Source organism: Enhydra lutris, unplaced genomic scaffold (genome assembly GCF_002288905.1).
Source record: "Enhydra lutris kenyoni isolate GAN:26980312 unplaced genomic scaffold, ASM228890v2 scaffoldscaffold27, whole genome shotgun sequence".
In the NCBI taxonomy this organism is placed as follows: domain Eukaryota; kingdom Metazoa; phylum Chordata; class Mammalia; order Carnivora; family Mustelidae; genus Enhydra; species Enhydra lutris.
Genome location: NW_019154111.1, coordinates 22,705,686 through 22,721,309, shown reverse-complemented (window position 1 = coordinate 22,721,309; position 15,624 = coordinate 22,705,686). Strand labels below are relative to the sequence as shown.

Here is a 15,624-nt window from a genome sequence, read left to right as displayed (position 1 = left end):
ATTATGAAGCTAGGACCTGAGAGAGAGAAGCAGATCCATCCTTTCATTTTACAGACCTCAGAGAGGTTAAAGAGGTTTGACTCGGGTTTCACGACAGATTTAAGGAAGGACTAGGACTTTGGTACTTTGTTTTTTTTTTTTAAAGACTTATTTATTTGAGAGAGAGAGTGGGTGTGCACATGCTCATGTGAGAGGGGATGAGGGAGGGAGAATCATCTGGCAGACTCCATGTTGCGTGCAGAGCCCAGTGCAGGTGTCCACTCCCGGACCCTGAGGTCATGACCTGAGCTGAAATCAGGAGTTGGATGCTCAAATGATGGAGCCAGCCAGGCACCCCAGGACTTCTGAACCTTGCCTTAGTGATCCTCCTTATGAAGGGGGCATTAAATTGCCTAACGACCCAAAACAAAGATAGAAAGTAAATGGAAGGTTGTGATTATATATAGGAATCAAGTAAGTCCATAGACGGAATGTACTTGAAACAGTGCTTAGCACCTACTAAGCACTCCAATGTTAACACTATAGTTAAAACATATTACTACTTCCCACATACCAGTGAATTATAACATTTTTAATTTTTAAGATTCTAAGATGCCTCAGTCTTAGCCAAATTAACCTTGAGAAAAAGAGATCAATTTAAAATACATAAGTAATTTTTTCATGCAGTCCATTTTTCACAAATATTCATTATAATAGATCATACTCTAGTCCCCCTTGTTACTCTAGACAAATGCATTTTCACTTTCAAAAGAACTACTTGAACATTGTAAATGAATCTCTTCTGAGACTGAAATAGCTTCTCTGCACACTGTGAAGCTTTAAAACTAGAACACTAGAAACAGTAACAGCCCCTCTCGATGTGGTCGTTTTGTGGGGGCTGTTAACCAGCGTCCGCTTGTGCTCAGTCTCCTTCAACACAGCTATTCAGTAAACAGCGCTTCTCCGCATTCACATGTTCTTTCAGAAACACACTGATTGTGGAAGTATGATGAATCTACAGTTCATTTCAACAATGATAAACCAACAAACCTTTTCTCCGTGGTGATAAAAACCAGAGCAGGCTGAATGGCTCAAGGATCTGCTTTCCTATAACCAAGGACTAAAGGCCTCCATACTTCCTGGATTTGTGTTGAGGGTACAGCTAGCTCCAGTGGCCTGAAGCCGCGGCTCCAGCCAGACTCTCCATAGGAACACGTATCTGCATTTCCACAACTGTTCATCCATGGCCCCCTTGCTGTATGCCCTAGGCTAAGTGATGTGGCATACCAGAGCGGACTGGTTCTAACTGGGGGGGTAGCATTTTAAAATGCATCTTTTTCAAGGGATAGCATGTTCCTAGGCAGTCAGGAGAAGGCTTTCATTAGTAGAGAATGAAAATGGGGCAGGAAGAGACTAAGCCATCAGGTCAAGGTCAGAATAGATGCAAGAGGGCAGGACGGTGAGGTCAAAGCTGATAGAAAAAAGAGCTCCGGTCAGGGCTGGCTAGAAGCTTGGGGTGAAGTCACATCAGTGGCATGGGATCAAGTAGCCACAGCTGTGGGCAGCGGTCCTACAGCGACCATGTCCTCCCCCCTGGGCTGCAGGGAACCATCCCGGAATGCGTCCCCATATGTTCTGACATCACTGGGCTGGGCTGGGCCACTGGCATCTTGTGTGCAGCCTGGGGTGAGAACTGAGGATATGCAGCCTCAGAATGCGGCCACAGATGACAAGTGGAAGAACTAGAATGTTGTGTCAGGAGGGAGAAATCACTGGCTCTGGGAAGCCACGAAAGTCTGAAGAAGGAGGATAACAGGATTGGATTTCAGCTTTGAAATCTCACTCTGGTGCCAAGAACGCCTGGAGAGGAAAGAAAAGGAAAACACACTTACAGGGGTCTGATTGCTGAGGTGAGTGCAGGAGGTAAGAGTCCAAGGCCAAGGTACAGATCAAAGGTGTTTGAGATGGAGTCAGGAGAGCTGAGTGGCTGGCTGTCTTGAGAGGTGCAGAGAGGAAATGTCAAGAGACAGCTCTGGTGTTCTCGCTGGAGAAGAGGCTGTACGGTTTGGGGAGGCTGAGCCCTCATGAGAAGAGCACGTGGAGCATGGGTGTGGGGGATGGGTCAGGTCTCATGGATTGGAGGAGGGAGGCATCCTGTCAGAGAGGTCCAGCGGGTGGTGGGACCTGAGCACAGGAGCAACCAGGGAGAACTGAGGCTGGTGATAAAATGAATACATTCACGGGAATGCCGGAGATCTTTTGAAAACTACTTAACGTTCTCTTAGGTCCACAAAAAAGGGCTGTATGGCTCATCCATTAATCACCCCTTAAACGGACAATCTGTGCCCTAGACAAAAAGGGGGTAGGGCTGCCGTTCAAAGCAGCTGGGTTGGGGTCCCCCCTCATCTTGGTTTATCCCGGTGTCCCATCATGTACCGACCCAGGGTCGGGGAGATGGGGCTTCTCTGATGAAAAGCTTTGTCTTCAACAATGCCAGTCTCAGGACCTCCTTTACTAAGTCACACCAACTTCTCTAACTACTCAAGTTCAAGACCCTAAACTAAGTTGGTCCAAAGGTAAATTTTATTTGCTCAATAGCATGTGCCTCCTTCAGATTATTTAGCGGAGTTTCAGGTCTAACCAAGCCCAGGAGCAGGAAGTTTCCAGTTTGAAGGATGAACCAGCCTCTGCTCAGCTTCTCCAGAGATGAGAGAGGCTACGCACCCCATGCGAGAGCTGGAGATTTCTATCAACGTCTTGCCAGAAAGTTAGCCATTTAGATTCCCTCGCCTTAGGCTACTTCAAAGCCCTATTTCTGAAATGAATCGACTCTTTTTGTCTGTTTTTGTTCCAACTTTATAGGCTGTGCCAGCCCCGCTCCTTTCCTACGGATGGATGGTCTTCATCAGACACTTCCTGGGCTGGGTTCAGGGCTACAGCCCAGTTTCGAATGTCCTTGTATTCAAAGTTCTGGAGATTCAGTTCTAGAGCAACAGTCGATGGTTTAAAAATAATTAACCTACTACATTTATAGTTAAATCCTAACTTCTTTGTGTCTAAAGCGACCACAAGTCTGGATAATCTCCCCCCTGGGATAGAAAGCAGACTGGCTTTTACAGTCCACTTAAAACAAGGCTGTGCAGGGATGACGCCCTGAGTCCGGATGAGAAGGGACAAACCTTCCGAAAGCCTCAAGTAATGTGGGGTCCAAGGAGGTAAACTGTTAATGGGGACTCCAACTGCTGACTACTGTTATTATGGCAATTCTATCTTTATTACTTCCAAAAATAAAAGTTCTCCCAAGGATTCAAAGTGTTACTTTAAAATACCAATCTAAGGGGCGCCTGGGTGGCTCAGTGGGTTAAGCCGCTGCCTTCGGCTCAGGTCATGATCTCAGGGTCCTGGGATCGAGTCCCACATCGGGCTCTCTGCTCAGTGGGGAGCCTGCTTCCCTCTCTCTCGCTCTGCCTGCCTCTCTGTCTGCTTGTGATCTCTCTCTGTCAAATAAATAAATAAAATCTTTAAAATAAATAAATAAATAAAATAAAATACCAATCTAAGTATCCAAAAAAAATTTTTTTACTGCTTATTGTCACATATAATTTTAAAAAGTATCTGTCTTGCTGACCTAACTGCATACCTTATCCTGAGGCAAAATCTGATCCAATTCTAATACACCTTCATACTGCCTTCACCGAACAACAGAGCCATATACTGTGACTACCTCTCACAAAAGGCAGCATGAAAAGGAAAATATTTTTCTGAATTTTATTTTAGGAAGACATATTTTAAAATAAACACAAAATAATGCTTGGTAATTTTTTTTAAATGTGTTCTTTTGTTCTACATTCTTTTCTTCATGGGAACCTTTTATTTTAGTCTCCATGTAATTTTTAGATTTTTTTTTTTTTTTTTTTTTTTTTTTTTGAGAGAGAGAGAGCGAGAGAGCACACAAGAGAGAGTGTGAGCAGGGAGCAGGGTCAGAAGGAGAGGGAGACAGAGAACCTTAAGCAGACTCCACGCCAGCACAGAGCCCTAAGCAGGGGCCCCCGTCTCACAACCCTGTGATCACGACCTAAGCCAAAATCAAGAATCAGACGTTTAACTGACTGTGCTACCCGTATGCCCTTAAACCTAATAATTCAAAATACATTTGCTACTCTTCCTTCTTAGATACTCTGCTCATGTCTTTCTTTTGTTCATTCTCTGTGACTCTCTCTGCTGGCTTTCTTCTGTAGTCATAGAGACAAGCCCATGAGGTGATCTATGTGCATGCATAGTGGAAGCTTACAGTTCAACATCCTAGCCCAGCCTCTTCCAAGTAGTTTAAATCTCTTCCTGTGAAGCAAACAAGGTTAAAATCAGGAAATAAATGTACTCCTTACAAATCAGTATATTCCTCAATTATACTAATATAATTTGATCAATTTAATTTCTTGGTAAAAACGCAAGAGAAAAACTGACAAGTAATTCCTATTCCAACGTTATTCTAAAAACTGCAGTGGAAGAGCCTAGGAATATGCTTTTCCTCATCCAAACCTCTGCCTCCTCTTCTCTCCACCCTTTCCCATCACCTCCTGACCAAAAGAACAGTCCCTGTTCCGGGCCTTCTGCACTACAAAAGAAGTGACACCACACCCATCAATGACTCCCCCCATTGGCTCCCAGGAGGGGACCCTGCCCTGCTCAAAACCCTGGGGCCCCACCTACTCTACAGAACGTGCACTGTCTCCGTGATCTTTCCACTGGTCTCCAGTCAACAGCAGTGGGTTCTAGGGAGAAAATGATGGGCACAATGCACGGAATTTTAGGAGATGAGGATGGACAGCAGCAAGGGAAGATCAGGGGCCAGACCCTAAGCTTCTCCACATATGATCAGAGAACCGCAGTGTTTGTCCCATAGCCACTCGAGTATAACAGCAGGGAAATGACAAGCGCAGCTTTAAACTGTAGAATGAACCCTGTGAGAGCTGCAGAGGCTTGTGAGGGGCTGACCGGAGGAAATAAGAAGCGTCAGAGACGAGATCTCCACAGTCCCTTGAGTGAGATCTGACAGGTGGAATGGCAATAGCAGGGAGGCCAAGATGAGATGCAGGGACCAGATTCGTCAGAATTCTGGGCTGACGTGCACAGAGAACAAGGCAAACTGAGGAATGTATGACAATGCTCAGGGGCCTACATTGGGCCACTGCATTCAAGGTCTCAGCAGATGAGGGGGCCTGGGTGGCTCAGTTGGTTAAGTGTCTGCCTTTGGCTCAGGTCATGATCCCGGGGTATAGGGATCAAGCCCCCAGTCGGGCTCCCTGCTCAGCTGGGCCTGCTCCTCCCTCGCCCTCTGCCCCTCCCCCTCACTTATGCGATCTCTAAATAAATAAATAAATAAATAAAAATCTAAAAAAAAAAAAAAAAAAAAAAGGCCTTAGCAGACAAACCTGCATTTGTGCCTTACCTTTGTTATTAAAAAGAGAAAAAAGGTATTTCATAATTATAAGTTACTGAGCTGAAGAGAGAATAAAATCCTGTTCCATTTACAGGTGATAGACCACTTCTTACATAATGAGGATGGTTAAAATGGAGACTTTTTTTTTTCTTTTTTTTGCTTCAGTCTGTTCAAAAACTTCATTTTTAAACTCCAGATCACTCTATCTTTATGCCCTATCATCACCTACTCCACTGTCGAGTTTTGTGCCCTCTCCTCTTGCGTCCTCCCGCATGCACACTAAGCAGGCTCTTTCACTTGCGGACACCTGAAGAGGACATATGACAAGCATTCCTTTTGTCTTTGCCTGCCTACTTCCTCTATCAGGAGACTCACCCACTCATCAGCCAATAATTATGAGCTTTAAGTGTACCCGGAAAAATAGAAGAGTAAGGTACAGTACCAGGCTTCACGGAGCTCACAATGTGTGTGTGGGCCAAGGCCAAAGCTCAAATAATACCCTCACTGCCTGGACCTATAGTTAGGTGGGGCACGTTATCAATAAAATCTACTGATGTTCACCAGAGGGAGAAGTCCTAGCTGGAGGGATCAGAGAAGTCTTCACTTGAGGTGTCCTTAGAGAATTTTAACAGGGGCTTTTTCTGTCATTTCCAGAAGGTCAAAAACCACATCTGTTTTATTCAGTACTGTACAACATAATACTCTGCAAAGTACCTGCGAGGTTGGTAGTCACAGCATATGCGTGTGGGGGGAGGGGCATTGTGTATTTACTCTAGCATTCTTGAGGAGAGCTGTAGCATGAACTAAGACTCAGAGAGTAGAAAAGAAAAGGACATGTAAAGAAGAAATAGCATATTCTGTTGGAGCACAGACATCTATTTTAAAAGGGCCAGATATTCCAAAGTAGACATACGGATGGCCAACAAGTCCATGAAAAGACACATGACATCACTAATGATCAGGGAAATGTAAAACAAAACCACAATAGGATATCACCTCACACCAGTCAGAATGGTTATCATCAGAAAGGCAATAGATAACAAGTTCTGGTAAGACTGAGGAGGAAAGGAAACCCTAGAGCACTGATGGCGGGAATATAAATTGGTACATTTCCATACTACCGAAGATAGTATGGAGGTTCCTCAAAGAATTCAAAATATCAGATTTTCCAGCAATCCCACTTCTGGGTATATATCCAAGGGAAACGAAACAAGGATCTCCAAGAATAATCTGCACTCTCATGTTCACTGCATCATTACTCACGATAGCCAACGGACGGAAAGAACCTAAGTGTCTGTCAACAGATGAACGGAATATTTTTCACTCAGGGAGAAAGAAGAAAATCCTGCCATTCTCAACAACACGGTGCACCTTGAGGGCCTTACACTAAGAGAATTAAGTCAGACAGAGAAAGACAAATACTGTATGATATTACTTATATGTGGAATCTAAAAAAGCCAAGCTTATGGAAACAGAGTAAAATGGTGGTTGGTAGTGACTTGGGGTATGGGTGAGGGAAATGGGGAGATATCAAAGGATACACAATTTCAGTTATACAATGAGTAAGTTCTGGGGATCTTAGGTCCTGCAGGGTGACTACAGTTAGCAATACTGTGTTATGTACTTGAAAGTTACTAAGAAAGTAGATCATAATTATTCTCAGCACAAGAGAAATTTTAATTGTGTGAGGTAATAGAGGCACTAGCTCATGTTATAGTAATTATTTTGCAATAAAGAAGTGTATCAAATCAACATGTTGTAAACCTTAAACTCACACAATAGTATATCTCAATAATATCTCAGTTTAAAATATAAAGGGTCAGATAAGCCCGACAGGTGGATCAATGTCCTTTAATGGAAGGCCTTGCGTGGGTGACAGAGGAATGTGTGGGGCAGGAATCACGGCTTTTAACGAAGGGTCTGACTGCCTGTGAAAGATGTTTCAGCAGGAGAAGCAGTAGGCACAGCAGCCATTCACAGGAAAGTAGATGAGACATAGGAAAGGGGGCACAAGGTAGGACGGTACCAATGGGATGGAGGAAAAAGGCGTGCTGGGACCCATCTAGCAGGACATGACTACGGACTACGTGGGACAAAGACGAGGGGTCCATGAATGAGAGGATCTATCGAGAATGAGAGTTCTATCCAGTCCTCATATGGCTTTAAAAATCAAAATAACTGACAACACTGAAAGAAGAAAATCCTACATTTTCACATAAAAATGGATTACTGACTTTTTTTGTTTGTTTGTTTTTTAAAGATTTTACTTATGTGGCAGAGAGAGAGACAGCTAGAGAGGGAACACAAGCAGGGTGAGTGGGAGAGGGAGAGAGAAGCAGGCCCTGCTGAGCAGGGTACCCAATGTGGGGCTCAATCCCAGGACCCTGGGATCACGACCTGAGCAGAAGGTAGATGCTTAATGACTGAGCCACCCAGGTGCCCCGGGATTTCTGACTTCTTAAAAGTCACAAGAGCACCTGACACTGGATCTCACTGCCATCAGCAGCTAGCTGCCCCAGTGGAGAGCCAACATCCTCTGGTAGATGGAGATAGGGCCCCCCACTCCCCACCTCACCCTTTAATGTGGCTGGCTTGCACTCTAGACATTCAGGTTGTCAAGCTTGCTGACAAGACCAGAGTTTCAAGTGGGACAGGCCAAGAGACTTGTGCCACTCGCCAAATTGGGAAATAGGAAGAGGAACTCATATGCTACACCCCCCACCCCCAAGTTTAGAAATGCTGCGCTGGTCACATCTGCATCCTTTCCAACCTGAGTCACTGGTTTCTTAGCTCTCTAAGCTTAGAGTGGAGAGCAGAATTCAGTCTATAATTGCTATCTGCTCTGACAGAGTGAGAACAAAATAGTTCAGCTTCTTATTTGAGATGAAAAAAGACTGAAAGCTGGAAAAAATGTAGTGGCCCTGCGGGGATACAGAAATGTCGATGCAGGTGAGTTTCTAAGGGGCCGTGGCCGGCAGTGGTGCAGGGCAGGCTCGGTAGCAGTCTGAGTCCTGCTGGACTGTGTCCTTGCCGGGCATTCTTTGGTCAGGGTGCTCCAACCTTCTGTTTCAAATGTTTTCATGTTTATAAATCAGGGTGTTTACAATAGGGCCTACCAGAGTCAGAGCTAAATAAATGGTAGCAATTATTAGTAACAGCCGCAGGGAAAACAGCTTTCCGCCTCTGACTTCCACTAGTTTCTGAACAAAGGCTGACCCATGCACCACAGTAACATTCAGATTCTGGTGGGATCTTCCTGTCCTTAAAATGTGCGTCTAGGGGCGCCTGGGTGGCTCAGTGGGTTAAGCCTCTGCCTTCCACTCAGGTCATGATGTCGGGGTCCTGGGATTGAGCCCCGCATCGGGCTGTCTGCTCAGCAGGGAGCCTGCTTCCTCCTCTCTCTCTGCCTGCCTCTCTGCCTGCTTGTGATCTCTCTCTGTGAAATAAATAAATAAAATCTTAAAAAAGAAATGTGCATCTAGGTCTGTGGAACCCTCAATCCCTCCCTAGACCTGCTTTTTTTTTTTTTTTTTTTTAAGATTTTATTTATTTATTTCACAGAGAGAGATCACAAGTAGGCAGAGAGGCAGGCAGAGAGAGAGACAGAGGAAGAAGCAGGTTCTCCGCCGAGCAGAGAGCCCGATGCGGGACTCGATCCCAGGACCCGGAGATCATGACCTGAGCCGAAGGCAGAGGCTTAACCCACTGAGCTACCCAGGTGCCCCCCCAGACTTGCTTCTTAACTTTATTTCTTCACTTAAGATCAGCTGGCACTTCCTTCTTCCTAAGGCTGGCATAGCTACAAGGTATCTCCCTTGATGGTGGCTGCAAAGATGAGAAACACCTCGAAGACGGGCACTTGTGTTTCATCTGTCACTGATCTTGCAACTCCGCGCCCCCTGCACCCTCTCCCCAGGGGTCTCTGTGGCTTTGGGTCCTTGGAAACTAGAGTCTGGTCCCTTTCAGTTCTGTGTCGGAGCAGCTAGTATGCTGTGCTGGGCAGGGTATGCTAACGTTCCCTGTGGTGAAGCTTGGTATGGTAACCTTGGAAGCTTAAGAGAGAAAATTCATGAAAAAGCTGTATTGGGGCCCCTGGGTGGCTCAGTCATTAAGCGTCTGCCTTCTGCTTAGGTCATCATCCCAGGGTCCTGGGATTGAGCACCGCATCGGGGTCCTTGCTCAGCCGGAAGCCTGCTTCTCCCTCTCCCACTCCCCCTGCTTGTGTTCCCTCTCTCGCTGTCTCTTCCTGTCAAATAAACACAATCTTTAAAAAAAAAAAAAAAAAAAAGCTATATTAATAAACAAACTAAACCTGATTCTTCCACTCTTTGTTCTGGCAAGATACTGAGCCTCCCTGTGCCAGCTTCCCCATGTTGGAACAGACATGACACCCACCTGCACAAGGCTATAGTGGAGATTATAGGAGATCATTAATGTGTGCAACGTGTTTAGCACAGCGCCACTCAATGATGCACCAAGGGTTAGGTGGAGGAAGTTCATGTCAGGTTTTTCAAGAAGGGGTGCTTTGGTTGTCGCAAATTTATAAATACTTCACTAAAAATCTATCTACTCTTTATGAACATCATGCAATTCTAAACAGCGTCAGTGACAGAATACTTAGTCCTGCTAGGATGGCTGGCGACTCCCAACACATGCTCCCTTAGTATCCCTCTGGTGCCAGTTACATAGTACGCAAGTTACAAGTAAAAGATGGGGGGGCGAGGGACATAGGATGAACAATAAATGCAATGAGAGATGCACGAAAATACTTTTTTTGCAAGTGTTCAGCTTGCATTTTCATCCCTGGGGTGTTAAATTCTTAAAAGTTATGTTAAATTTACCCTCCAGAAAGAAAGTTTATTTCCTTTCAACAGCATCACTGAAGATCATGCCCTTCGGTTACGAAATTCAGTTTGCTGGGATGGTCTTACCACTACTGATGAACAGGTCTCCTAGCTGTTCCTTGGAGAAACCAGCATCCACTTTGGCTCTCACTATTTCACACGTGAATCCTGCAGCCGTCTGTCTGTGCTGTGATAAGGAACAGGGATTAGTTCTACATGCTTTCAAATTTTTCTGAGAGAAGGAGATGGTACACAGGTAGTGGCTACCTTCATGCAGAGAGCAAGCTGATGTGCTATGTAGTCTTGCAAGCTTCCTTCTGGGCCATGGAAAATGACATTATGGTATTGCTCGACCTGTGAATAAACCAAGAGGAAATGTGAAGAAGAGAGAGAGAGAGAAAAAAAAAAAGGGTGGTCCCCAAGTAGAAATTTCCCTTTCTAATAGTCCTCAGCCTTTGAAAACATTAAAAATAGTATTTTCAGGGTTAACTTTATCCACTGTGTACTTGAAGTCTCTCATTTTAATAGGAAATACTGGCAGATATAGTATTTATAAACTTAGATAGTATTTTGTGTAGTATTTATTTATAGGAAGAGCTGACACTTAAGGAGCACACTCTTTCTTCCCTGTATCGTCCACACTGAGGCTCAGTACGCAGGCTGGGAACATGGTTCTTAGTGTATTTTGTCCCTTGCAAATGTTTTTCTTTATTATCTCTTGCAGATGCTCTCTAGTTTGAGTTTCCCCAATGTTTATTTTACTTTTGAGTGGTATTTAAAAATGAATTACATTATTTCAATGTATTCTGGAAAATACAACAAAACAATGAAGTAGAATACAAACCACTGATAGTCTCAGCACCGAGAAGCAACCACTGTAAATACACTTATGCTTCCCTTCATAGGCTCAGCAATCAGACAACAAAAAGAAATAAATGGTATCCAAATTAGCAGGGAAGAAATCAAATTTTCACTCTTCACAGATGACATGTTACTTTATACAGAAAGCCTGAAAGACTCACCAAAAAATTGCTACATTGGATACATGAATTCAGCAAAGTCGCAGGATATAAAATCAATGTACAAAAATCTATGGCATTTCTATACACCAATAACAAAGCAGCAAAAAGAGAAATCAACGAATCAATCCCATGTACAATTGTACCAAAAATCATAAGATATCTAAACTTAACCAAAGGGGCAAAAGATCTCTACTTGGAAAACTAGAGAACACTTATGAAAGAAACTGAAGATGACCCAAAGAAATGGGAAAACATTCCATGCTCATGGATTAGAAGACCAAATATTGTTAAAATGTTATACTACCCAAAGCAATCTACACATTCAATGCAATCCTTATCAAAAGAACACGAGCATTTTTCAGAGCTAGAACAAACAATTCTAAAATTTTTATGGAACCAGAAAAGACCCCGAAAAGCCAAAGTAATGTTGAAAAAGAAAAAGCTGGAGGCGTCACAATTCCAGACTTCAAACTCTATTACAAAGTTGTAATCATCAAGATAGTATGGTACTGGTACAAAAACACACACAGATTGATAGAACAGAATAGAGAGCCCAGAAATGGACCTTCAACTACATGGTTAACCAATCTTTGACAAAGCAGGAAGGAATAGCCAATGGAAAAAGGACAGTCTCTTCAACAAACAGTGTTGGGAAAACTGGACAGCCACATGCAGAAGAATGAAACTGGACCTTACAGCAGACACAAAAATAGATTCAAAATGGATGAAAGGCCTGAATGTGACACAGGAAACCATCAAAATCCTAGAGAAGAACACAGGCAGTAACCTCTCTGACCCAGGCCATAGCAACTTCTTACTAGACATGTTTTTGGAGGAAAGGAAAACAAAAGTAAAAATGAACTACTGGGACTTCTTCAAGATAAAAGCTTCTGAACATCAAAGGAAACAATCAACAAAACTAAAAGGTAGCCTATGAATTGGGAGAAGATATTTGCAAATAACACATTAGATAAAGGGCTGGTATCCAAAATCTATAAAGAACTTATCAAAACCAACACCCCCAAAATAAATAATCCAGTTAAGAAATGGGCAGAAGACATGAAGAGACATTTCTCCAAAGAAGACATACAAAAGGCTAACAGATGCATGAAAAAAATGTTCAATATCACTCATCATCATGGAACTACAAATCAAAACCACGATAAGATACCATCTCACACCTGTCAGAATGGCTAAAATTAACAAGTCAGGAAACAAGAGATGTTGGCAAGGATGTGGAGAAAGGGGATCCCTCTTACACTGCTGGTGGGAATCCAAACCAGTGCAGCCACTCTGGAAAACAGTATGGAGGTTCCTCAAAAAGTTAAAACTAAACCTACCCTATGATCCAGCAACTGCACTACTGGGTATTTGACCAAACGATACAAAAATACTGATCTGAAGGGGCACATGCACTGATTCAAAGGGCCCACGGGAAGAGCCCAAATGTCCATCGACTGATGAATGGTTAAAAAAAAAAAAAGTAGGATATACACACTATGGAATATTACTCAGCCGTCAAAAAGAACGAAATCTTGCCATTTGCAATGATGCGGATAGAACTAGAGTGTATTATGCTAAGTGAAATAAGTCAGTCAGAGGAAGACAAATACCACATGCTTTTACTCATATATGGAATTTAAAAAATGAAACAGATGAACATAGGGGAAGGGAAGAGAAAAATAAGACAAAAACAGAGAGGGAGGCAAGCCATAAGAGACTCTTAACTACAAAGAACCAACTGGAGGTTACTGGAGGGGCGGTGGATGGAGGGATGGGTGAAATGAGCGACGGGCATTAAGGGCGGCATGTGTTTCGATGAGTGCTGGGTGTCATATGTGAGTGATCAATCACTAAATTCTACTCCTGAAACCAATACTACACTATATGTTAACTACCTTGAATTTAAATGAAATCTTGGAAGAAGAAAAAAGAAAAAAGTACTTTATGCTTTCTTGAGCTTTTTTCTTTGTATAGTGGATATGTGTATGAATATGTATATTTATGTATTTTTTTAGAGGGCGATAGGAGTGTAATCTCTTTACAGATGTTGCATATCAGAGAATATCTTACATAAAAGACATCTGCATGGCTGTAAGATTACCGGGTCAACTATGTATACTGTCTCATTCTGGAATTCGGTGTTTCAAAGAAACCTGGGTAGAGACTGATCAATTTTACCTTTGTGAAAAAGAGAAACTGCCTGGATGCCTACACGATTTTTTTTTTTTTTTTTTTAAACACCTTTCTCCCTCACATGTGAGGGTACCTTGCCTGCGAACATGTGGAGATGCAGCATGCCCTGGGATGGAAAGCCAGTCACCATCTGCCTGGGGCAAAGACCGTGAGTGATGTGTGGAGTGAGCTGTGGAGGGGAGTCATGCTCCCCACCTTTGTCATCCCGGGGCTGAGCTCCCACTCCCAGCCTACATGCCTGGGAGCAGCTTTCTTCTTGGAAAGATCTTACAGAAGATATCTGTACAGGTGACGTGGCATCCTAACCAGTACACGTGATGTAGCTCATGTGTCCAGCTTGAGTCACCCAGACTTAGAGAAACATTAAACATGAAAGGGTCTGTTCAAGTTTAAGGACATCCATGTTGCTCTCTTGTGCTCTGATGAGCTTGTCCCTTTGAAATCCCAGGGGAAGGCCACATCCCTGAGGGTAGCTGGGGTAGATCTAGTGAAGAACAGGCCACCGGTCCATCATTACAGGAAAGATGACAATTCTGGGATATGAAAAGCTGAGGGAAAGCTGTTAGCATGGAGGGAAGAGGGAACTCCTACTTTTCCTGGGGCCTTTAGGGCTTGAGCTTTGGCCTCCAAAGACACAAAGACATGCTGAGAGTTAACTTCTGGAAAACAGAGGAAAACCAGGCTTGACCACTGGGTGTCAGACCATGAGTTGAAAAGGGAAGTATTTTGTTTTAAGATTTTATTTATTTATTTGACAGACAGAGAGATCACAAGTAGGCAGAGAGGCAGGCAGAGAGAGAGGGGGAAGCAGGCTCCCCACTCAGTAGAGAGCCTGATGTGGGGCTCCATTACAGGACCCTGAGATCACCACCAGAGCCGAAGGCAGAGGCTTAACCCACTGAGCCACCCAGGCGCCCCAAGGGAAGTGGTTCTTGAAGGGGACCACTACTGTGGGACTTGGGACTGGGTTTTAGGCTCTGAAAGACAACAGACCAGCGATTTTCTCTCAATACAAGTATTATTCCACTATTGTTAAGCCTTCACTACAGCTGGATTCCCCTGGGGCTAGAGCAGCATGACGGAGAATGATACACCTGAAAGAAACAGGACAGTGGCTACAGCTGCCCAAGAAACAGCATCCCGAAGCCACAGGATGAACTCAGCATGGCCTGGGCTGTCTTCTATGGTTCTGGGCGTCTGTGAGACAAGCAATGGTAGAAGTGGCAGCAAGGACCAAGACTGGAACAGGGACTGTACTTAAAATTTTAAAAAGTTATGCAGACTTTTCCAGTTGTGATCTCTTTCTCCCAATCTTAAATGGAACAGGGTAAATTCTTTCAATCCACAGTCAGAACTTTTTTTGGCTTAGAAATGTTTTCTTCCATTATGATTTTGGTAATTTCTTCTCTTCTAATTCTATTTTGAAGGAAGACCAATACTGCTTACATTCCCTCTATGTCACTGGAGAGGGTATCTGTCTCCTCATCATTATCGTAACTCTTGTCCTTTGCTTCCGCTTCGGGTCGAGGTCCTTAAGTTAGTCTTTCACAGCGCTGAAGAGAATCATCACCATCTCCCTTCCACTCTTTACTGTCTAAGTACAAGTTCAATGATGTCATTGCATTTTCAGTTCTTAGAGTTTCTTACCTCACGCACCTCCTTGCCGACACCTGCGCTTTAATCTTAGCCTCTCTCTACCATAGCTTTCTTGCCCTGCTTTCACAGTTGATCTTGCATTCTCTAGAGAAAGGACATCATTTTCTAAATTCTCTTCCATTTTGTGTCCTAATTTTAAGGTGTTATTATTCTGAGTTTTCAGAACAATAACTCCATTCTGTGCCGCAGTGTTCTTCCACAGGTATAATGTTGTTGACTTGTTAGTATTTATGTTCTGTGAAACCATAGAATCCACAGTAAAGCAGGCTGTGTGGACGGTCATTGGCCTCACTCGCTCTCCGCTAATTTTTCAGCTGAACTCTGCCTTAGGTCACAGCTGGATGGGGGGCCGCTGCCTGTGCTTGTGGGTTACACTCCCCGACCGGGCCATGGCTGCTGTGGGCTGACCCTGGGCGGTCCACCAAGGCAGACGAATGTGTGAGATACGCTGCAGTCCCAGGAAGCAGGGCACTCCAGCAGCCATCCT

General features: G+C 43.9%; 1 protein-coding gene across 1 annotated transcript in view; it reads right to left on the bottom strand.

The window, feature by feature from the left end:
* LOC111152046 (cortactin binding protein 2) overlaps positions 1–15,624 on the bottom strand; it is a 150,573-nt gene that overhangs the window by 19,814 nt on the left and 115,135 nt on the right. The window contains exons 13-14 of the mRNA XM_022510331.1: positions 10,531–10,617; positions 10,351–10,450 (exon numbers count right to left, since the gene is read on the bottom strand). Of these exons, the coding sequence (XP_022366039.1) occupies positions 10,351–10,450; positions 10,531–10,617 (187 nt within the window). The remainder of the gene's footprint in view (positions 1–10,350; positions 10,451–10,530; positions 10,618–15,624) is intronic.